Source organism: Trichomonas vaginalis, chromosome V (assembly GCF_026262505.1).
Source record: "Trichomonas vaginalis G3 chromosome V, whole genome shotgun sequence".
Classification (NCBI taxonomy): Eukaryota; Parabasalia; order Trichomonadida; family Trichomonadidae; genus Trichomonas; species Trichomonas vaginalis.
In genome coordinates this window covers 29957168-29980795 of record NC_067207.1, presented here as the reverse complement: position 1 = coordinate 29980795, position 23628 = coordinate 29957168, and the positions used below count along the sequence as shown (strand labels likewise).

The following is a 23628-nucleotide window of genomic DNA, read 5'->3' as shown; positions in this document are numbered from 1 at the left end:
CTACTGCAACCTTTAAATGCACCATCATTGATTGTTGTTAAACTATCAGGAAGTGTGATGTTTTGAAGTTGGCTACAGGATTCAAATGTATATGAACCAATTTCAGTCATTCCTTAGGAAGTGTTAATGTTGTTAATTGACATCCTTGGAAAGCAAAATCTCCAATTGACTTAAGACTTCTTGGAACTGTGAAACTAGTAAAAGCAGTAAATTGAAATGCAACGTTTCCTATTGTTTCTACACTATCAGGTAAAGAAACAATTTGGAGTTTGTTGAAGTTCTGAAATGTACTTTCATTAATTGCAGTTAGACCGCTATTGATAACAACTGTTTGAAGATTTTGTTCACAACCAGAGAAGGCGTTACTTTTGATTGATTTGACACTTCCTTGATTGTTAAATTCAATGAGACCTGATTCAATAAAGGCTTCGGATTCAATCGTTTCGATTTCTGAATTTATACGTAAATATTGAAGAGCAGTACAACCTCTAAATGCATGAGTACCAATAGATTTAATTTTTTGTGGCAAAACAACAGTGGTAAGTTCAGAAAGTCCATCAAATGTTTCAGAAGGGATATCATCAAGATTTCCTGAGAATTCAACACTTTCAAGTGCTGAACACTCAGAAAATAATGATCTTCCAATTGATTGAACATTAGATAAGCTTACAGATACAAGTTTATCACAAAAATCAAAAACGCGATTTTGAAAAGTCAGAGGTAAAGATGAAGTGAAAGTTTCCATATTTGTAGAGCTAAATGCACCGTCTTCAATTGTTCTTACACTATCAGGAAGAGTGATAGTTACGAGTGGATAGCACAGATAAAAACAATATGAAGGAATAGTAGTTAGTTGCGAAGATAAAGTTACGCTTGCTAGACGCATGCATGCTGCGAAAGCATAAGTTCCTAGCGACAAAACACTATTAGGTATTACAATTGATGAAATAGATAACTGGGAGAATGCAGAGTCCCCAATAGAAGTGACTGAATTCGGAATTATAATATTAGTGATATGTCTGCAAGTATTAAGCAATGATGGGGGTATTATAGTAATACTTTCAGAAAGTGTGATGTCTGTTAGAGAATCACAAGAAAAAAATGCGTTTTCCCCAATTGAAGTAACACTATTCGCCATGGATACAGATTGCAAGTTAGAACAATTTGCAAAAGAATAATTGCCAATTGTGGTAACGTGATCTGGAATTATAATACTTGTGAGTTTAGAGCAATCTCGAAATTGCCCATCTGGAATTGCATTTATGCTGCTGGGAATGGTGTATTCGCCAGATGGACATTCTGGCAATGAAGAAGAATTTGAAGTTTCTTCTGGCTCTGGAGTTGGTTCTTGTTCATCAAGTACAGTGACATCAAGACCTCCAAGTTTGTTCGAGGTGTATGATCTTGTGACGTAAACATGTTCACAAGAGCTTGCTTTAACTAAGAAATCTCCTGGAATTGGATCTATTCCAAGATATGTGAAATTTGTTATATTTAGAGATGAAAATGCTGTTTCATTAATACTAATTCCATTTTGTTCAACCAAAATAGAAACATTATCTGCAGTAACAAAATTATCTGGAATTGGGTGATTGTTAATATTTTTGATATGAATGAGTGATAATACATTGAATTCGCCCATTGGTTTCAATAAAGTGTCACTTGAATCAGAATCTGGGAGATCAAATATAATTGTTGTGACTTTGCAATTAAGAACAAAATTTGAAATCGGGCTCTGATATATTAATGTTTCTATTGAGCACGATTGAAAAACTTTATTCATTGCATTTACATTTTCAGGTACTTGAATAATTACGGTTTTGAGGCTATTGCAATCAACAAAATCTGATCCAAAAATTGTTACAAGAGTACTTGGAAGAGTTACCGATTCAAGGCTGGAGCAACCTTTAAATACAGATTCTCCCATAGCTATCACATGATTAAATGAGGCGCTTCTTAGACTAGAGCATCCAAGGAACATTTGATGATTTACTGTTTGAACTTGACTTGGAATTGTAACATTTAATAAACTTGTGCAATATCTAAACGCGCTTTCGGCTATCACTGTTACACTTTCAGGAATAGTGATGTTCTCAAGTTGGCTACAGGATTCAAATGCAGATTTACCTATTTCAGTTAATCCATCTGGAAGAGATAATGTTTGGAATCCACAATATTGAAATGAAGTTCCACCAAGTTTTTTGACATTTGGCATTGATAAATTAACAAGTTTATCGCAATGTAAAAATGCGCCATTACTAATCATTTCAACATTTCCTAATATTGTGACTTGTTCTAAATTAAGGCAACCCCTAAAAGCATTAGTACCAATCGAAGTAAGTGTACTTGGGAGATTAACTGAAGTTAGAGATGAACAGCTTTCAAAAGAACATATATCAATTGATTGAACTCCAGAAGGAATTGTAACTGTATTTAATGATGAACAAGATGCAAACATGAAAAAAGAAATTGCTGGACATCTTTCAGATAGTGTAGCACTTGTAAGATTAGAGCAACCACAAAAGGCCGTGCTTCCTATAGATGTAACAGTGTTTGGAATTATTAAGTTTTCTATACCAGAATATGAAAAAGCAAAATTTCCGATAGTTTCTAAACTTTCAGGTAATGAAACTGTTTTGAGATTTATGCAATTCTGAAATGCATAATTGTCGATTGTAGTTAGATGATTACTCAAAATTACTTTTGTGAGTTTTTCGCAATCTTTGAAAGCTTCACTTTTGATTGTTTTAAGACTATCCAGAACTAATTCGGTGAGACCTGATAAATCAAATGCTCCTGAATCAATTGTTTCGATCTGCGAAGTTCCATAGAGTCTTCCAAGTGAAGTACATTTATAAAATGCATTTACTCCAATTTTGCTGATACTTGATGGAAACCAAACGTCTATGAGTGAAGTACATTCATAGAATGTATTATCAGGAATGTCCAAGTGATAACTAGTCATGTTAAGGTGTTCAAGTTTCGGGCATTGATAAAATACCGATGTTCCAAATGATTGAAGATCACCTCGAAGAGTTACGGTGTGAAGTTTTGGACATTTATTAAAAACGGAGTTACCAATTGTCGTAATATGATTTGAATTGAACATTTCAATACCCGTCATTTTAAACGCTCCATCTTCAATTGTTCGCACACTATCAGGGATAGTAACACTTTTAAGAGCAGGGCAATAAAAAAAGCATTCATGAGGAATAGTAGTAAGCTGCGATGATAAAGTAACACTTGTCAGAGCGAAGCAAGCAGCAAATGCAGACTGACCTATTGATATTACACTATTTGGAATTGAAATTGATCTAAATATGACACACTCTGTGAAAGCACTTTCCCCAATTGATGTTACTGAACTAGGAATTATAATATTAGGGAGTCTTGAACAAAATTCAAGCATGTGAGGTGGAATTGCTGTAAGATTTTGAGAAAGCGTGAGATTATTAAGGTATGAGCAAGAAGTAAATGCTGCTTCTCCAATTGAAGTAACACTATCTGCCATAAATACAGTTTGTAAACTATAACAATTAGCAAATGCATTATTACCTATTTTGGTAACATGATCTGGGATAATAATACTTCTGAGGGCACTGCAGTCTTTAAAATTTTCGTCAGGAATTTCATTCATGCTACTAGGGATAGTGTATTCGCCAGAAGGACATTCTGCCAAGGCTATTCGCACGAAGAGAAAAAGCATATTATTAATCAAAAAAACAGAAATACAAATTTCCGATAAAATTCAATTTCACTTTTTCATTTGTATAATTGTTAAATATTTTTAAATATTGTAATTAATAATATGATATTTAAAGTATTGACAATATTAGAAAAACCGCTTGTAAAAACATTAACCATTTTTTGAAAGTGATGATATGTATTGAATAAGATACTGATATCTAAAGAGAGAAAATTTGCTTTCTTAGTACATTTACAAAATTGAATTTAAGATAATAAATAATTGTTTGTGATATTGTTGAATCTAATTAAATATATTTTAACGATTGAAAATCCAAAAATTTCAGAAGGAATAGAAAAAAATGCCAAACAAATTTTTCACTTAGCATTTATAAGTGAGGTTAATATTATGATGTTATAAATACAGAAAGAGATATAAATATTATGGACAAAACGAAAACGGTTTCACTCGATACTTATCGGATTTTTTTTTTGTTAAATTGTGACACACACAAAATGTTATGAAACAACAACATGGAGCGTAAATTTTTTTCAATGAACCGATAATCTATGATTGGTCAAACCGAAAAAGATCAAAAATAGAAATTTAGGATCCAATTTTTACTGAGATCAAAAATGACAAAGACGATACTCATGACTCGGTATTGAAAAAAATTACATGGTCTCAATTTAAATCGTATAGATGATATTGATATATCGCGGAATATGAAAGATACTGACAGGTAAAATTTACTTACGTGAGATAAGGAGAATAAAACAACTACGGTAATGCAATAAATGCAACATTATGAAAACAATTATTTTTTATTACAAATATATACATTAAAAAATATTGTTACATTGATGAAGATCGATATTTTATAAGTGGTTTCTTTTTATTTTTCATTCCTTTTAATTTCGCTAAAAGGAGTCAGAATTAATAAAAAGTTCCTATGCTAAAAGAGAAACTGTTTATCTGTAGTTAAAGTTAAATCATTCGTAACACGAAATTTTGAGATTTTACGTATTTGTCAATTTCACAGGCGCTCCCACCCGTAACCTCACAAAATTGAGAGTGTTACGAATTTAAGATTTTGGGGCGAAATTTTTAACAAACCTTATATATAACATTGCATAATTTTTTGGGTCCTGGATATTATTTAAAACAGTTGTCCATAGAAACACACCCATACACACATAAAAAAACATTATGGGCGTGCTGCGCACCAATTGATGTTTCTGAAAAATGTCAAAATGAAAAATTCAATATAATTCAGTTATTTCAAATACTAATCATATCCAAATCATATACAACGATCATACATATGATCAGAATGAGCGAATTACGATTGTTGGATATACAAATCTTACTACCTATATGATTTTTTTTTTGAATTTTGAATAGTTTACAAAATTTAAAATCGGTTTTATTTCGTTCTCTTATCAAAATCAAGCGCACACTTCAAAAATTGAAACAAAAAACCTCCAGGACAGGTCAAATTTCTGGATAAGAAGTTTTCACAAGACATCTTTATTAATCAGGATAACTCTCATTCTTTGATGATACATAGTTTAATTTGATAAAATCTTCAATATAAAACATTTTATTTGATTTTTATACCATTTTTATTAAGGCTGCACTTACGCCCATCTGACTTTAATTCAAATTTTTGACAACTGGCGTGAAGCGTCATTCAAAATTAATCTTAAACATCTGAATTGAAGCCTGTGTCATAGGGGCGTAAGTGCACCCTTAAAAAAAATAATAATAATAATTTAGACAAAATACATCATTAATTTTGATCATTCCATCCAAAACTTGGAAATGAAAAGATCTGCTAGATCTTTATTATTATTTTTCATTGCATAGTTGATTGGATTTTTTTCGATTGCATCTTTTGCATTAATATTAGCTCCGTGAGAAATAAGAAGTTCTGCTGTATCTTTATTATTTCTCCCTGCTGCATAGTGAAGAGGTGTAGCCTGAAAACCATCTTTCGCATTTATATCAGAACCATTTAAAATAAGAAGTTCGGCAATTTCTTTTTTATCATCATATGCAACCCAATGAAGAAGAGATCTCCCATCAATTGTTTTCTCGTTTATATTTGCGCCATTCATAATAAGAACTTTTGCAACATCTTTACCATTGAACTTTATTGAATCAATAAGAACTGATTTTCCTGCTTTACATTTTGCATTGACATTTGTTCCATGTGCAATCAGAAAGTTAGCTGCATCTGCATTGTTGTATTTTGCTGCGTGGTGAAGGACACTTTTATCATAAAAGTTTATTGCATTTATATCTGCACCAAGCGAAATAAGCGTATCTACAGTTTCAATGCAATTGCGGGATACTGCGCTGTAAAGAACACCATTTTTGTCAAATGCTGAACGGTGGGAAATAAGATATTTTACAATTCTATAATTATTAAATTTAACTGCGAACATGAGAGCAGAATTTCCTGTTTTGTTAGTGATATTGGGATTTGCTCCCTGAGAAACAAGAAATTCAACTATTTCTGAATTATTTCTTTTAGCTGCAATAAGAACAGCAGATTTCCCATGTTTATTCGTTGCATAAATTTTTGCACCATGAGATACAAGAATTTTTCCAATTTCAAGGCAGTTAAATTTTGCTGCAGTATGAAGAGGTGTGTTATTATTTTTAATTGTTAGGTTAACGTTAGCGCCTTTTGAAATAAGAAATTCCACAGTTTCCTTGCTATTGCATTCAACAGCATAATGGAGTACAGATCTTCCAGGCATTACTCTTTCTAAAACTTCAATAGTAAGAGTTTGAGAAAAGAAATACTCGCATAATGATGGAATATTAAATGATGGTGAATAATAAAAACAATCTCCGATGGCATTGTATTTATCCAAATAAACAAAAAATGTTTGGAGATTATAGTATTCTAAACATGTTTTTATATCAATTTGAAGATCATAGTTATCCATCAAGAAAGTAACAAAATCAATGTTGTGCGAAATTATTGCATTTGTCATGCAAACTTTGTTAGGCTTTGCATCTTTCAAGCATTCACTCATGATGTCTGGATTTCCACTCAAAAAAGATTATTGATTTAAATGTTGTTCTTAAAAACTTAAAACATTTGACTGCGCCGTGATAACAACATAATTCAAGTAAAGATAATGTCTTGCATGGAGAAAATGGACTTGTAAGATGCTGTAACCTATCAAAATGCTCACTTTCTGTAAACGAGATAAATGATTGTATTTCATCATCCATAATTGCTCTGAAAATAGTGTTTTCTTCATGTACATCGATTGAACAATTATTATTTTCTAAGTTTTTTAATGTTTCACCTGGAAAATTCTTTAAAAGAATTCCATATTCTTTATAAATAAGGTAATAAAATGGATTTGTAGTTTTATTGCTCAATTTTGGGTGCTTATCTTTTTTAACAAAATAAAAATTGTATTTTGAATCTTTTTGTATCTCTTTTGGATGGTATTCGTCGTATATCTTTTTGAAAAGCGACAGATATGGTCTAGTGTAGCGGTTTCTGTATAGTGTTATTTTGCTGATAGTATCAATAATCTGTTCGAGAGAGTGGCGTTTGGTATCAATCAGGTTGGTCTTGATTTTAGAATATAACTCGTTAATTTCTTGTTCAGCGGATGATTTAAGCTGGAACAAAGAATTGAATGTTTGATAGTAGTCTTGATACAATTCAAATAGTTTTAAATGATTATGGTCTGTTGCTCATTGTGGCTTCATTAGAAAAACAATATCTAGTTTTGACCTGAAAAAACATTACAAATGAATATCAATCATGGAGTAATTAATTTTATGAGACTAGATATGGATTTTATCTTTTTTTTAAATTGAATTTTTTTGGGAAACAGTTTTATTACCAAATTTAGGGGAAATATATTTGGAATTGAAAATTATGATGGGTTATTTAACTATAAAACAGTTTTTATTTTAAATTAATATTGACATAAAAATAATTAAGAAAAATGATAAGGTATTATGCCTTAGGCTCTTCTTTTGTTTCTTGGACTCCTTCTTTAGGGAGAATTCCGTACAATTCCATGAGAGAATCTGTTTCGTAAGTTGCCTGCTTCAAATCAGCAGGCTTTGATGTATCCTTGGACTTAAATAAGCCGCGCAATAATTTTGGTGATCTTCTATCGATTTCTTGATTGACAATAGTGAGTCTGTTTTTGACATCTTGAACAAAATTGTAAAGAGCATCGATGGAAGAAAATATTGTTTGTAAATGCTTTGCTAATAGCTCTGGATTCTCAAATTCGCCTGCTTTTGGAACTTCTTCGAGTAAAACCTGGAATTCTCGTAATCTGCTTTCAATGCCATCGAATTTTTGGCCTTCTTTTCCTTCAAAGCGCTTGATTGCTTCAACATCTGGTCCAATGACATTAGTGACAAAATCGCAAATGTCTTCTAAAGTCGGAACTTGTTGGGATTCTTCCATTTTATTCTAAAAGTGACAATTCTCTCCCTCACTTCATTAACGGCAAACCCAAATTTTAGCTAAAAGTGACAGGGGAAAAAAACGTTTAGTATTAAAAAAAAGACCGATGAGAGCTTCGTTCGAAATATAGAGGGAACTGAGAATGCGCAACCATTCTCAGGGAATATTGGATGCTATTCCCGTTCCCTCTGTATGGAAAATTGAGGTTTTCAAAGGGAGTTAAAATAATATCAAATTTATACTAATTTACTTCAAAATACAAAAGTATTTGACAGCTAAAATTAGTTACTTTAGCAAGCCTATCAATACCCTTTTACGATTATTGTTACTTTTTCGAAATAAAAGTAAAAACAAATTTATACTAATTTACTTCAAAATACAAAAGTATTTGACAGCTAAAATTAGTTACTTTAGCAAGCCTATCAATACCCTTTTACGATTATTGCTACTTTTTCGAAATAAAATAAATTTATTATCAAAAACCTTTTTTTTTCTTAGTAAAAATAAACGAAATTTTTTACCTTATGAACTTTTGATGGAAATATGCAAATTTAAAATAATAAAGAAAGCCGCGAGCGAAGCGATCGGCTTAGTTCGAAGATTTTGATTCAAATCTTTGCTGATCTGTAATTCGCGGAAGCCGCGAGCGAATCGAGCGGCTTAGGTCTAAGATTTTGATTCAAATCTTTGCTTATATTCCTTAAATTCTTTATGAAACTCGCAACAGTTCCATAAAAAATTTTAAATTCTAAACTGTCGAAATTACCGATCGGTAATCACACCCTTCACGGGTGTGTCACTTTTTACAGGCGTGTCACTTTTAGCTAAAATTACCCCTACTCCTTCATTAACACTGCTTTCTCAAGTCATTTACTTTTGTCTGATGATTTCGAATTGAGTTCATCTTATTTTTTAACGTCGCATTAGATATTTACATAAGTAGTATAGTTGACGGGTTGTGTGACTTTTTTTGTAAACGTAAGAATTCATACAATATAGAACGATTTTGTATCATTTTTTTTAACATATGAAGTAAAAAATGTATGATTCTGACGGTTTTTATTCTTACGTTTTTGAATAAATCAAGATTTAAAACATTTTCAGAATCGTAAGACATTTACACTCAACCCATACATAATGAAGTTATATATATAGATAATGTCAGCTATTCCACGATTAATTAAACATTGTTTAAATCCTGAATGGAATCAATGGAGTCATAATGAAAAACCACATAAACGTGTAAAAAAAATTAGAAACTAATGATTATTTGAATTTATGAAATCAATTATTTGATTCATTCTTTCTTCAATCTCTTCTATTCTTTTTGTTAAATCATCTATTTTCATTAATGAGGTGATTCTTGATTGAGGAATAGATTTCAAACTAACCACTCCTTTTATTTTTGAAATTTTGAATCCATCAACTTTAAACATTTTATTCAATTTACACGTTGTCAATTCTTCAAATAATTTTTTATTATTAGCATAATAGTCATTAAATTCTTCAACAGATGAAAAAATTTTTGTTTCAGTAATTGGTTTAACAACGTTTATTTTTTGTTGAACATTTTCACTTTCATTTATTTCTTCCTCCTCTGTTTCATTTATTTTTAAAATCGTTTTCATTTATCATTAAATAAAAATTAGAATATAAGTGATGAAATATATTTTTTAATTAATATTAAATCAGCTATGGCGGCAGGATTCTTTAAAAAATTATGGGATGGAATTAAGAAAGCTGCGGGTTGGGTTCATAAAAAATTATTAAACCCGTTGCAAACTTTTTGGCACCAGTAGCGAAAACGGCAGGAACTATCATAGGTGGAGTATTAGGTACTAAAGCAGGTAATCCGGCGATGGGAGCACAAGCAGGTAACGCAATTGGTGGAATTGCTGAAGGAATACTTAATAAAATAGGAGGTAGATAGTGGAAAAATAAATAAATATTATTTTTATCTTAGTATCGGTTGTAGTCTTTGATAAACTTTTTCTCCTTTATTTAATATTTCTCTTATTGGGGCAGCTTTTGGTGTTATTGATTCAGCAACGTCACTAATTGCTTCTTTATTCTTAAATATCCAATTTGCTCCTTTCTTCATTGTTTCCCAAACTTTATGCGCTCCTCTTTTTACTTTATCCCACAGTTTCTTAAATATACCTGCAGCCATAGTTGATTATTTCATTAAAATTAAAAATTCATTTTCATCTTTTAATTTTGATTTTTTATTTAATAATAAATGACGACTAACTATTTGGTGCCAAACACTAAACCGATTAATGGAAATGTGTTTCATTCATTCGAAAAGATAAATGAAATATTCGCAAAGAATGACGGTAGAAGATATTATAGAGAACTTGAAAGTTCATGCTATGACTCTGATGCTCCATATTTTGATGATAAACAAACTCATTTAAGAATTACAAATCCGGCTCATGATGTGAACCAATTAGGTGACACATATATTAAACGCAAAGTTAAAGCAACTCTAGTTTCAAATAAAGCTTTCACATGTGATGCCGCTTTTAAATGCATGCGTTTATTCGTTGGTTACAAATCATCAAATCAAAGCTTTAAACAATTAGAAGTAGAAACCGAAAGAGGTGATGCCGGTTATCTTCAGATGGATTGCGCCCGTGAATCTTTCGCATTTGCAACATATAAACCAAAATCAGAAAGGAAAGTTAAAAAGTTTGTTCATTCGTTATATAATAATGTTCAAAAATATGATAACTCAGTATGTGGTAAATATATTGACCCTTCAGAAGTTTTCAAGAAAGCAAATGAAGAAGTTGATATCACTTTTGATATGATTATTCCGGTAAATGATTTGTTAGCATTTCAGGCGTTCGATGATTATCCTAAATCATTTGGTGAATCATTCTTAAATATTATATTTTCAGGGATACTTTAGTATTTTGTCAGGTTGACCCGTTAAGAGTTGCTGATTTACAAAATTACGTTTATGAAAAGATAACTGATGAAAATTATGAAAAGATTATGAATCATGTTTATAAATATGATCGCAAATTCCAACAAATCGGACTTCCTGCCAAATTAATTACAAGCTTAGCCGCTACATCTGCTGACGCAACAGTTGATGACGTTATTATTTCATGCACAAAGATGGAAGTTTTAGAGGATAAATGCATTACACCAGGATACGGTTTAATTGAAGAATCAGTTAAAGCAATACCACGTTTATTCAGTAAGGAAGATCCATTCATGATTCCAGCTCAACATATTGACGTTCGTTCACTAAATGGAGGTTGCATCACTCCTGAAGGTATTAGCTCAGATTTCTCATACGCTCTTCATAATGTTACAGATGTTGTGTTAACATTTCCGAAGAATGCAATGCAAAGAACAGTTTTAGAAAATCCAATGCTTCGAGGTCTTCAGGTCACTATAGATTCCAGAAACTTCCCCGATCAAGCGATGACCACAGTGGGTGACATATTCTTTACACGTATGCTTCAAGCTTCTGATTTAGATGGAGTGAATGAATGCACAGAAGAATACGAGGACTCATTAACTAGACCACTGAATGATGATAATGGCACGCCATTAGCTAGAACATGGAAAGACCAAACTTCATTCTTATGCACTATTCCAGTTCAACGTGATGGAGCGGGTATATTCTTTGATGGATTAGAAACTTTCAACTCACAAGTTACAGTACAAGTGAAAGCTTATCCAATCATTCAGGGTGAAAATGACACTTACTGTTCAAAGGTGACAAATCCTCCTCAGGTTTGGTTTACTAGGACTACGTATTGGACATGGACACCGGATGAAGGTTTGAAATATCATCCAACAGGTACACCACCACAGTATAGAAGTTCATATGATGAAATATTGATGAATAGAAATGTTTAAAATTATAAATTTATTTTTGATTAAATGGATTTCAATTCTGAAGAATTAACAGATGTATATAATACATACATAGATGATATGATTAATGAAGCATTGAGTGATAATAGAAATGCTCTATCTAAGGAAAAATTAATGAAAATTCCATATTCTGAATGTTACTTAAATTCAATCACTGCAGCAATTGGTAAACAAAATAAAGGTAAAACATTAACGATATTAAAACAAATTATCATTATTGCTAACACTTCCCCCTATTCACATGTGTTAATTTATATCAACCGTTCAGGTTCACCTTCAGATGATACATTTGAATCTTTAAAGCATTTAATCAAAATTCCAATTATTTATTTATCACAAGAAGAAGCAGAAGATTATTTAAAAAACTTTTTAATGTATAAAGAATTATATAATACAATCAAGAAGCAAGGATTAGAGGATAAAATTATTGATAAACAACGGGATGAATTATTTGAAACACTTTCTATTTCAAATTTTGATAAAGAATTTTTGCATTCACTAATTTTTCTAGATGATGCCGTGAAATCAAAACTAATAACTAATGAGAAATCATATTTTAATCAATTATTAACTCAATGTCGACACATTCAGTGTTCATTCTTCATGGCTGTTCAATACTTCAAAGCATTAAGCACAAACATTAAATCAAATCTATCAACACTTTTCATTTTCAGTGGGTTTAGTCGTCAACAGTTGAACGTTATGCTTTATCAAGTGAATTTACCAATGAGCATTAATGAACTTTACACACAATATCAGCAATTAGGTGAACATGGAAAAATAATAGTTGATTTAAATAAAGGAGGTGTTAAATTTGATTAACTTTTTATAATTAATTTTTATTTTTTATTTATAATTAAACATGACAGAAATAGCAAATCTTCTACAGGTTCCATTAAAACAAGGGACAAACAAAAAGGGTGATATAATAGAACTATGAAAGTTCCAGACGGAATGAAAGAATTAGTTCATATTGTTGCTGGTCTTCAAAAAATGTTAAAAAATGAGAAACGTTTTAACATTACCAGAAGCTCAAGCATATGCCAAACGTCATGGACCAAATTGGGAAGCACATGAAGCAGACATTACAGGACCAAATGGAAAACCTGATGGTATAAATGAAGTTTTCGTTACTGATGGTCAAGGAAATATTAAAGTCATAAATGGGTATAAATTAACAATGACGGATTATCCTAACGTATAAGCATATAATGAATGTTATCCTTTGCAATTTGATGAAAATGGAAAAGCTGTTAAACAATACGTTGGAGAAGGTGAAAATGGTCCAATATATTCATACCATCTTATTCCATATTCTTATTTCAATGAAAAATTAAATGCTGTTGAAGAGGGACCGGATGGATTACCACGATATGTTAATCAGTTTGATGGTCAATATGCACATTTGAGACCTGAAATTTCAGCTAAGAAATTCTTTAAAGTTGCTTTATTCAATCCAGTGTTCAATGAACAGAAAGAAGCAATGAAAGCAGAATTTAAACCAATTCAAGTGGCAAGAATTTCTTCATCTTCACTTTCAGAAGCGTTCAAGGAATTGATAAAGAAACCACTTTATTCTCAACAAGGTTATAACTTTGATTTAATTAAAGAAAGTGATAGACGTAAATTAGAAAAATCAGATAGTTTTAAGAATGCATGTAATGAAATGATTAAAGATATTGTAAATGATAAAATAAGACTGGAAGAAACTCAAAGCAATATCAATAACATAATTGGTGCAGTTACAAAGAAAGTATAAGCAAACAAGGATGAACCTTGGGATATTACCGTAACAACTAAATAAAACTTTAAATATATTTTTCTTTTTTTTATTCAATTATAAATGAGAAGACGTTTCACAAGTCAAAAGAACACAAACGCAAAAGCAGAGATTACGGTTGGTTATAACGTAAATGATGATAAATCACGAATTATTCAAAATGTTAAAGTTAATGTTAGTCCTGAATTAACAAGGTCAGCAACTCAACCAAATTTATTAACTCGTGTCTTACCGAAGAATGAAGAGAATGAAGAAAACCATGAGAATGGAGACCCAATCATTTTATCTGAACCTGGTAAAGAACCTGTTGAAATTCCCACTTATCCAACATACCCCCCACCTCTTTCATCAAACATCGAGAACCCAGGAATCTACGATTCCAGTCGCAATGCGCCATATAAAATAGACATTAATTCAGAATTAATGAAAATTTACCGTGATATAATAACTGATAATTATGATTCAATAATAAATTTAATTGATCAATCCGGTTTAATTATTTTACCTTATGAATCATTAATTCACATTATCGCCATTCTTTGTGATGTTCAAGATTCAGACGTTAAGATTCAATTTTTCATAGATGATGAGGTTTCATGCTGCGGAACAGTTGCAAAAATAAATCCTATAAAGGATATTAGCACAATTAAGATATCAAAGAACGGAACAACAACTGAACTTCATTTAACATATAATGATATTTATAATAAAATAGTTGATGAATATAAAATATCACTTGAAAAATTCTTTGTTAAGGCCATTTAATATTCAAGCATTAACATTATTGAATAATAATCCTTTGAATCATAATCAATAATAATTGACCTTTCACCAGTTTCTATCGTTTGTTTTATTTCTTTTTGTTCCCCACTATCCGGATCGGTCATTGTAATTGTTTTTGTTATAGTATCAGCTTTATCTTTAACTTCGATCTTTTTTCCATCGGGATATTTAAACCAAAATTCCAAAAATTCGATATTGTCAATCTGTTCATATTTTAATCTATCAATTACATTTTTAATACCATCTGAAAATCTTATGAAATGGTCATTATATGGGTTTGATTGAACTAAATTTGAATGAAGTGAAATATAACCCGATGATGAATATGACATTGACTCATATTTTCTGAAAACACTAAAATTTATAACATGAATGAATTTCTTATTCGTTGAATTTATGAATTCTTTTGAGGTAATCTTATTCTAGTTTTATTTATCACTGGAAAATAACGCTTTACCATATTTTTAATCGTAATAAAAATGTCAATTATCAATATTATTTCGAATAATAACTGTGAATTAAATTTAACAGTTAGCGGAATTTATAATGTTACTCTCGTTTCTGTGAGTGGTAAATTTAATCCCATTCTTTTAGACCCTTCAGATTATATATCATTTATTAAAGATGACCATGAAAAAACGTATGATATGTATATAAATAATGTATAACGAAATGGGATATTAACATGATTTTAAGTTATTTAAATGAATCATTTATCGTATGGTATGAAGAAAATTTTAAATCAAAACCTGATAAACTTTTTGAAACTTGATGAAATAAATAACCTTATTAAATTCCCACTGAAAATTAAATTTTGTACTCCTCATCTTCGTTCATTGTTGGGGATATTAAATTTTGAAAAAGATGTTGGGGATGTTTTGTATTCTGACACCGGTTCCAATTTCATTTTAATCAAATGTGATAAAGTTAATACCCCAATGAGATTTTCACATCAAACATTAGACCCTAACTCTTACCCATCAATACAAAACATTTTATCCATCAACTTAAACATATTTTCTTTATCATATCCGTTTCAATTATCCGGGAATTCATTTATTCTTCATTCAAAAGATTTATCAAATATTAAATTTAGAATAACTGACCTATTTGATTGTGATTTAGAATTCATGAATGAAATATTATGGCAATTTCAAATAGAAAAAATAGGTGATGAGATAACGGATTAAATATTTATTTTTAAATCATAATAAATGATTAAACAACAGCAACCACAGCAACTTAAGGCACAAAGCACCCAGGTCCCTCAGACCATTACATACGCCATATATGCATATAATTCAAAGACGGCAGAACAAACGCAAAGGTTGAAATATGGAGATTTGGAGATAGTATTGAAAAATGACCATTTCGAATTCGTTTGCAAGGGTGGTGCAGTGATATCAAATATAAAAGAAATTTTATTTATGAATTCAAAAATTAAAGGTATAACGGATGATATAACATCAATTCCACCAGAAGAACAAAGATATTACGCATTAAATGCATTTCCTAAAGTTTTGAAGATTGGAAGATTTAATTTAAATGAGGAATTCATAAAAGGTTTCCTAAATGACATAATGAAGAAAGCAGATAAGGAATATGTGGATAGTGAGTTAGAGAAGAAGGCAGATAAGGAATATGTTAACGATGAGTTAAATAAGAAGACAGATAAGGAATATGTGGATAGTGAGTTAGAGAAGAAGGCAGATAAGGGATGTGTTGCTGCTGCGTTAGAGAAGAAAGCGGATAAGGAATATGTGGATGAAAAAGATAATGAAATTAAAGAAATGGTTGAATGGTATCATGAATGGACATCAAAGATTTTAAAAACTAAAGCTGATACAGGATGGGTTTCAGGATGTTTAGACCTTAAAGCGGATAAAACATATGTTAACGATGAGTTAAATAAGAAGACAGATAAGGAATATGTGGATAGTGAGTTAGAGAAGAAGGCAGATAAGGGATGTGTTAACGAAATATACCAAAGTTTGATAGGAACAAAAAATATTGAAACTATTGTTGGCGACTTTTCTGTCAATGAAGAAAATAAATATTTTAGATGGCAGTTTGTACACTCCTTAAAAAATGGTATACGGTGGAAACTCATTCCGAAAAATAACAATGAAATGTATGTAAGTTATAAAAAGAATGATGACACACAAGTTAAAGTTCCATTAGACAACAACTGCTACTTAAACTTATATGGAGACGAACAAAAGAAATATTTAAGAGTTTATGAAATGGCAGATATGACATTGCCTGACCCAGCTCCAGCACCATATTATTATGACTATGGAGATGATGTCAGAACACCACATGTAGATGAACAAAAGTTAACATTATATTTAGATTATTATAGATATAAAAGATATAATGCAATAGAAAAAACGAGAATAGTATATTATTATACAGATGACAGAAATAAATATTATAGTCAAGATTTTACCTACCCTGAAAACATAAGATTATATTATAAAAAATATTCTGACACCAAACCAGAAGAAACTGAAATAGTTACACTATATTTTAAGTTCAAAAGAGACAATCCTATAATATCTCATATGTTTGATTTAATGAACCCAGTAGGTTCTATTTATACATCTATGGATGCAAGAGGTCCTCAAGTAATGTTTGGTGTTGGTGCATGGGAACAAATAGTTGACAGGTTTTTGTATTGTGCAAACTCTTCAAAGGAAACAGGTGGAAGTAAAACGATTTCAGGTGAAAATTTACCTGCACACAGTCACTACATAGATTTAAGCACATCTCAAGCAGGTTGGCATAAGCATAGATATTGGGATTGGTCAGGAATGACAAAAGGTAAAGGATATGATGTTAAAGACGACGTTAAGTTTGCCATAAATTGTTACTGGAGTGACACTCAGGGAGAAGGAAACCATACACATTTCGTTTCAGGATATACACAAACAACGGGACAAAGTAAAGATTACATGCCACCATTTATGACTGTATTCGCATGGTACCGTGTTTATTGAATGAACTAAATATATTTTATGTCTGTAATTAATTAGGTAATGAAGTAATGGATGAACTACAGAAAAGAAGTTAAAAGCTTGGGGTCGTTTTGTGCATGAAATATTGTGAGTAAATGATTTAGGTTATTCAATAATTAATTATTTTTGAAGAACTGAAGGTGCTACCATGTTACCATGTTGACAACATGACATTATGTCAACAACACAGGAGGAAGGCAGTTATGAATTATTTTTGAAGAACTGAAGGTGCTACCATGTTACCATGTTGACGACATGACATTATGTCAACAACACAGGAGGAAGGCAGTTATGAATTATTTTTGAAGAACTGAAGGTGCTACCATGTTACCATGTGCTACCAGGTCATTTAACTTCTCTGAAAAAGTGTGACAACATGACATTTTGACAACAACACAGGAGGAAGGCAAAAATAAATTCCAATCATACTTTATAAAGCATCATTTACAGGTATTTCATCGTCAGTAAATGATTCCTCATTATCGTTTGGTTCAATTTGTTTATATAATCCTTTCATTTCTTCTTTCAAAACATAACACCATGTTTGTTTACCGTCTATTCTTCTATGTTTCCTATCACATTTATCCTTAATACTCATTTGAAAGTTTTTGTCTTTCATGTCTGATGGTTTGCAGAATAGAGCATTTTCACACGTCATACCTGCACACAATTCATCATAATGTGTATTTATCCATACATCTAAAGGATTTGATGATAATTCTATTAAATCTTGTTTGGCTTCAGTCATCGGTATGATTCGTACATTAAATGATGAAAGGTCATATTGCATAAAATACGTCAGTAAATTATCATAAAATTCCTTAGTGCATGAATCCATTAAATTCTTGAAGTAATCAAATTGACCCTTGAATTTACCATTAACCCTTAAAACTACGTATCTTCTGTCTCCAACATCAATTTTGACAGGGTAGACGTTGTTAGTTACGAAAATGAAGTTTGCAACATTCTGAGCAGTTCTTCTGGGTTGATTCTTTTCATTAATTCTAATCTCATTATCCGTAATAATTGATTTCAAAGCGTTGAAGTTTGCGAGTCTGTCTTCACCTACATTTTTGAGTTCATTAAGTACAAGAAACATTTTATTTTCAACAACTGAATTGAAATTACCCGTTAGCTCACTTATTTCAGTAATGTTTTTACATGAATAACCGGCGAGAAGTTCAGAAATAATGTCTGTAAATCTGTTTTTACCTGTTCCCTGAAGTCCTTTCAAAATAATTGCTGTTTCATTCTTGATTCCTGGATGTTGAATCATTGATGCAATCCAGCCGAGTAGGTATTTATACACTTCATCGTTATTATCACAAATGGCTTCTTTAATGAAATCCATAAACATCTCAATTTTTGAGTAATCTACTTTTTCGAGAACGTTGTATTTATAACCCTGAAACGTTGAGAAAACATCTGGGGAATCAGATTTAAAGCAAACACCCTTAACGGTTAATGAGGATAATTGATTTAATAGTACGTCCCATGCTGTTATTGTTTTACCTTCTTCTTTAAATAATTTAATCATTTTGAGTGACTCTTTCATGTTTGACTGAAGAACAAATGATATTTGATTCATTTTGTCGTGTATGTTGTAATCTTTCTGAATGAAGTATTTGTTTCCACAATCTACAAAACGAATTACACATGATAAATCCTCAATTACTTCAGAACTGTTTTTATACTGATGATTTTCAGCCTTGCGTCTAATATCTGTTATCAAAAACGAGTCATCAAGTTTGATATCAAATGTTATTTTTGGCTTACGTAATAAAGGTAAAACATATTCATCATAATATTCCTTTTGATAAAGTTTTAGAATCTTCACTAAAACAAATGGAGAAGTCATTAAATGTGCATATCTACTACGTGCTTTTTCAAAATTACTTTTTGCATTTTCAGTTAAATTGCAGAAGTTATAAACGTTATCGTATGCTTCATTAATCAAATGATTAGGTAACGAATTAATTGCTTGAAACAGTGTGAATAATGTTATTTCTTTTTCTAAATTCATGTTTCCACCGTCATTATGTACTTCAAAATCACAGATGCCATCAACTATGCTCTGGGCAAGTTTATCGTCAATGTTTACATCTTTGTTTTCATTCATTATACTCTTTATTTCTTCATTCTTCTGTTCAACTCTTACCTTAATATTCAAATCATTTATATCATTCACTGTTCTGGTTAATGTTGAATCATAACTTCCACGAATGAATGAGTATGTATTGATTGGTTCTGTTGCATTCTTGCGAACTCTTGAATCAGCCATAACTACTAAAGAACGCTTTGAATCATCCATAGAAGTCATGATATCGATATCGTAATCATTGCAGGAATAACATTTAATCATTCTGTTCGAGGTTGAATAGAAGAAATTAGTGTTGCAATAAATGTGAAGACCTCCTGAAGCGGTTTTAACGATAACATCTTTATCCGAAAGTTTTGATAAAATGTCTTTTCTAACTGTTTCTTTAAGTTCATCATTGTACGATTTATTGATATCAACATCTATAATCGTTAAATTTGATATTTTATTTACTAATAAAGCCATACCAGTTTTCCTTCCTCTTCCTCCATCGTATTTGAGGTAGTTATGTAAATCAATCCGGTTTTCACCAATTCTTTCGTTGAGGGTTTTAGTTTCTGCCACAACTGATTCCTCAACTAATGAATCAATAACTTGTTCATCAGAAATGATAAAGTTGCTGTTGTTGTTTGTTGCTGTCATTTATATAGGAATAAAAAAATAAAACTAACTTTATTTTTGCCTTCCTCCTGTGTTGTTGTCAAAATGTCATGTTGTCACACTTTTTCAGAGAAGTTAAATGACCTGGTAGCACATGGTAACATGGTAGCACCTTCAGTTCTTCAAAAATAATTCATAACTGCCTTCCTCCTGTGTTGTTGACATAATGTCATGTCGTCAACATGGTAACATGGTAGCACCTTCAGTTCTTCAAAAATAATTCATAACTGCCTTCCTCCTGTGTTGTTGTCAAAATGTCATGTTGTCACACTTTTTCAGAGAAGTTAAATGACCTGGTAGCACATGGTAACATGGTAGCACCTTCAGTTCTTCAAAAATAATTCATAACTGCCTTCCTCCTGTGTTGTTGACATAATGTCATGTCGTCAACATGGTAACATGGTAGCACCTTCAGTTCTTCAAAAATAATTCATAACTGCCTTCCTCCTGTGTTGTTGTCAAAATGTCATGTTGTCACACTTTTTCAGAGAAGTTAAATGACCTGGTAGCACATGGTAACATGGTAGCACCTTCAGTTCTTCAAAAATAATTCATAACTGCCTTCCTCCTGTGTTGTTGACATAATGTCATGTCGTCAACATGGTAACATGGTAGCACCTTCAGTTCTTCAAAAATAATTCATAACTGCCTTCCTCCTGTGTTGTTGTCAAAATGTCATGTTGTCAACATGGTAACATGGTAACACCTTCAGTTCTTCAAAAATAATTAATTATTGAATAACCTAAAAACCATTAACGATAAAATAACTGATAACAAATTTTTATTTTTATCATAAATGAATACCCCACAAGCTCAAAATTTACCACGAATCATAACAAGGGAGGAAATGATAAAAATGATGCAAGAACATGTTAAAAATAACAAACCACTAAAATTGAGAAAATGTGGTTATGCAGTAATGATGGAAAGAGAGATGTTGTCGAAGAGGAATAAAAATTAAATTTGGATTGAGTTTAAAAATTCATCTTTATTAAATTCATCTCTTCCAATCAATTTATTTATTCTATTAAATTCTTTTATTTTTGCTTCACTCAGTTTAAGGATTGAACGGTAAGTTTCTAATTTTTCGATTATTTCTTCATCGTTTTCAACCCCACCGCATTGTGGCTTCTTTTTATATTCATCGTCTGGACTCTTTGCTGCTTCGTTGTCACTCATTTCTTACGAAATAAAAAAAAATTAAATATTATTTAAATATAATGGAGTAATAAAATAAATCGGAATTTCTATTAATTTATTGTCAACTTCAACTAATGCATTGCCGTTAATATATCTAACAAATTCAGCTATTGTGTCAAATCTTCGTCTTCTTTTTGTCATTGATTTATCAGTTTTTCCATAATCGAGATGAATCAAAACTTTATTTCCTTGTTTAAAATTCATGAGCCCCGAATTAATTTGTTCACGTTTAACATCATTCAACCTTTCCATTTGCTTTCTAATATATTCCCATTCTTTTGAAATATCATTTTTCATTTCCACCGGTTTCATGTTTATAGTTCTATGCCATGTATTATTGTAATAATATACTAACTGTTGTATGATGGAGTCATGATTTCCATCCCAGTATATCTGACCGTTAACCCCTAACGCATCTCTAAGAGTTCTCATTACTGCATCAACTATTTTATTATGAAACGTATATGGAGAGGATGAGAAGTAAAAATTAATTTGTGGAAAATAATGAGTCATAGCTGCCTGAAATCCTTTATCACCATCACCCCTGATATTATCTACTCTTTCATGATCTAGTAAGTATTGAATAGCTCTTCTTGTTTCCTGTTCTGTTTTCCCTTTCACTGGAATGCAATATAAATATCTAGTGTTAATGTTAATGGCAAATAAATAAGTAACGTTTCCTTTTGAATATTCCAGATGATCAATTTCGTATGAATATGGATATGGTGCAAATGAAGGGCGACTAAATTTTTCCTTTAACGGTTGAATTTTTGGGTCAATTGGTTTATTTAATATTTTGAAATCCTTTTTAAAATCTTTTTGCTTCTTAAATGTTTGAAATGGATATAATAAAGTGAATGATGAAGGATTAACTGAAGGAGGAGGCGGTACTGTCGTTGGAGGTTTTGGTGTTGCAAGTGGTTTAATTTTATCTGCTTTGATTTTGGAATTCAATCCTCCCTTCATTAATTCTGGATGTATTTTATTCATTTGTTTTAAATATGCTGTATATAAAGGTTTGATATACTTTCCCGCTTCGAGTTTATGTTGAAGGATGAATTCCAAAAGTTGATCTTCATTTAAAAGTCGGGCTGAATATGGTTTAACTAATGAATCATAAATTAAAGCTTGTGCATCATTTATGGTCTGAAGAACCTGGGTGTTTTGTTCCTTTGGCTTTTGCGGCTCAGGATTATATAATTTATATAATTCATCAATATCTTCTTCTGTTAATACTTTATTTTTGAAATCTTTCAACTGTTTAAGTTGTGATTTAGTTTTTCCCTTTGAATATTCATTATTTTTAATTTTGTCTTTAAGGATACCCTTACATTGCGTAGTTAGAAAGAGAATATGATATTGTCATGATTGCTAAAGTTTTAGGCTCCAGAAATGAATATACATCAAACTGAAACAATTGATAAATTGAATGAACTTTTGAGAGGTTCTCAAATAAAAAAAATTATCTAATTTTTTACAATATTACTATTATTTTATCCACATATGTATATATAGTAATTTGAGAAAACTTTTAGGAAAAAATAAGTTTAATAAAAATCTGAATTTTACTTGTTGTGGGATTGTTATTAATTGACACTCCAGACGTATTACTAATAGTTATGCGTATGCAATTAAAGTATTTCTGATGGACAAAATGTGAGATTTATATCAGATAATTCATTTCTACTATTAAGTTATTCATTTATGAGTTTGCACTTATTCGCACTAAATAAATAACTATTAAAAATTGTTTTAATTAATTGACACCATATAATAGAGTGAATTTTGTTTGATCAAACAACAATAGATGATAGATATAAAGCCAAGAAACTTGCTATTAATATGCTCTACTTGCTATTTCAATGTAAGTATGATATTTTCTAAATGTTTCGTTCAGATAACTTAGATATATTAGTCAAAATTTGAAATTTTAATAGCACATATATTAAAAATAATTATTATTCATAAAAGATTAATGAAATAGTAAAAAAAATCAATCAAATTATAAAAATACAACATTTAGAAGAATTCTTATTATCCTTCAAA

The 23628-nt window shown here is 30.8% G+C and overlaps 11 protein-coding genes and 1 pseudogene across 12 annotated transcripts, besides 3 other annotated features; 4 read left to right on the top strand and 8 right to left on the bottom strand.

The window, feature by feature from the left end:
• Positions 1-106: 106 nt before the first annotated feature.
• TVAGG3_0428050 (antigen BSP-related family) lies at positions 107-3637 on the bottom strand (the record flags this gene model as incomplete). The annotated part of the gene is made up of 1 exon (XM_001318234.1): positions 107-3637. One exon carries the CDS (start codon positions 3635-3637, stop codon positions 107-109), a length of 3531 nt encoding a protein of 1176 aa, XP_001318269.1.
• Positions 3638-5313: 1676 nt separating this feature from the next.
• Positions 5314-5440: a mobile genetic element.
• Positions 5441-5487: 47 nt separating this feature from the next.
• TVAGG3_0428030 (spectrin binding) lies at positions 5488-6735 on the bottom strand (the record flags this gene model as incomplete). The annotated part of the gene is made up of 1 exon (XM_001318233.1): positions 5488-6735. One exon carries the CDS (start codon positions 6733-6735, stop codon positions 5488-5490), a length of 1248 nt encoding a protein of 415 aa, XP_001318268.1.
• Positions 6736-7616: 881 nt separating this feature from the next.
• Positions 7617-8155, bottom strand: TVAGG3_0428020 (uncharacterized protein; the record flags this gene model as incomplete). The annotated part of the gene is made up of 1 exon (XM_001318232.2): positions 7683-8147. The coding sequence occupies one exon, from the start codon at positions 8145-8147 to the stop codon at positions 7683-7685; it is 465 nt and encodes a 154-aa protein (XP_001318267.1).
• A 33-nt stretch (positions 8156-8188) lies between these two features.
• Positions 8189-8989: a mobile genetic element.
• Positions 8990-10101: 1112 nt separating this feature from the next.
• TVAGG3_0428000 (uncharacterized protein) lies at positions 10102-10317 on the bottom strand (the record flags this gene model as incomplete). The annotated part of the gene is made up of 1 exon (XM_001318231.2): positions 10102-10317. One exon carries the CDS (start codon positions 10315-10317, stop codon positions 10102-10104), a length of 216 nt encoding a protein of 71 aa, XP_001318266.2.
• A 1133-nt stretch (positions 10318-11450) lies between these two features.
• Positions 11451-22572: a mobile genetic element.
• TVAGG3_0427990 (uncharacterized protein) lies at positions 12417-12866 on the top strand (the record flags this gene model as incomplete). Its single annotated transcript, XM_051233703.1, has 1 exon — positions 12417-12866. The coding sequence occupies one exon, from the start codon at positions 12417-12419 to the stop codon at positions 12864-12866; it is 450 nt and encodes a 149-aa protein (XP_051103433.1).
• TVAGG3_0427980 lies at positions 12907-13817 on the top strand (annotated as a pseudogene). The gene has a single exon. A coding segment is annotated over exon 1 (911 nt).
• Positions 13888-14589, top strand: TVAGG3_0427970 (uncharacterized protein; the record flags this gene model as incomplete). The annotated part of the gene is made up of 1 exon (XM_051233702.1): positions 13888-14589. One exon carries the CDS (start codon positions 13888-13890, stop codon positions 14587-14589), a length of 702 nt encoding a protein of 233 aa, XP_051103432.1.
• On the top strand, positions 15822-17606 carry TVAGG3_0427960 (phage tail repeat-like family; the record flags this gene model as incomplete). Its single annotated transcript, XM_051233701.1, has 1 exon — positions 15822-17606. One exon carries the CDS (start codon positions 15822-15824, stop codon positions 17604-17606), a length of 1785 nt encoding a protein of 594 aa, XP_051103431.1.
• TVAGG3_0427950 (uncharacterized protein) lies at positions 18055-18372 on the bottom strand (the record flags this gene model as incomplete). The annotated part of the gene is made up of 1 exon (XM_051233700.1): positions 18055-18372. The coding sequence occupies one exon, from the start codon at positions 18370-18372 to the stop codon at positions 18055-18057; it is 318 nt and encodes a 105-aa protein (XP_051103430.1).
• On the bottom strand, positions 19075-19944 carry TVAGG3_0427940 (uncharacterized protein; the record flags this gene model as incomplete). The annotated part of the gene is made up of 1 exon (XM_051233699.1): positions 19075-19944. A coding segment is annotated over one exon (870 nt), but the record flags the coding sequence as incomplete, so codon positions are not given.
• On the bottom strand, positions 21340-21561 carry TVAGG3_0427930 (uncharacterized protein; the record flags this gene model as incomplete). The annotated part of the gene is made up of 1 exon (XM_051233698.1): positions 21340-21561. The coding sequence occupies one exon, from the start codon at positions 21559-21561 to the stop codon at positions 21340-21342; it is 222 nt and encodes a 73-aa protein (XP_051103428.1).
• Positions 21583-22572, bottom strand: TVAGG3_0427910 (integrase core domain containing protein family; the record flags this gene model as incomplete). Its single annotated transcript, XM_051233697.1, has 1 exon — positions 21583-22572. One exon carries the CDS (start codon positions 22570-22572, stop codon positions 21583-21585), a length of 990 nt encoding a protein of 329 aa, XP_051103427.1.
• Positions 22573-23628: the final 1056 nt, after the last annotated feature.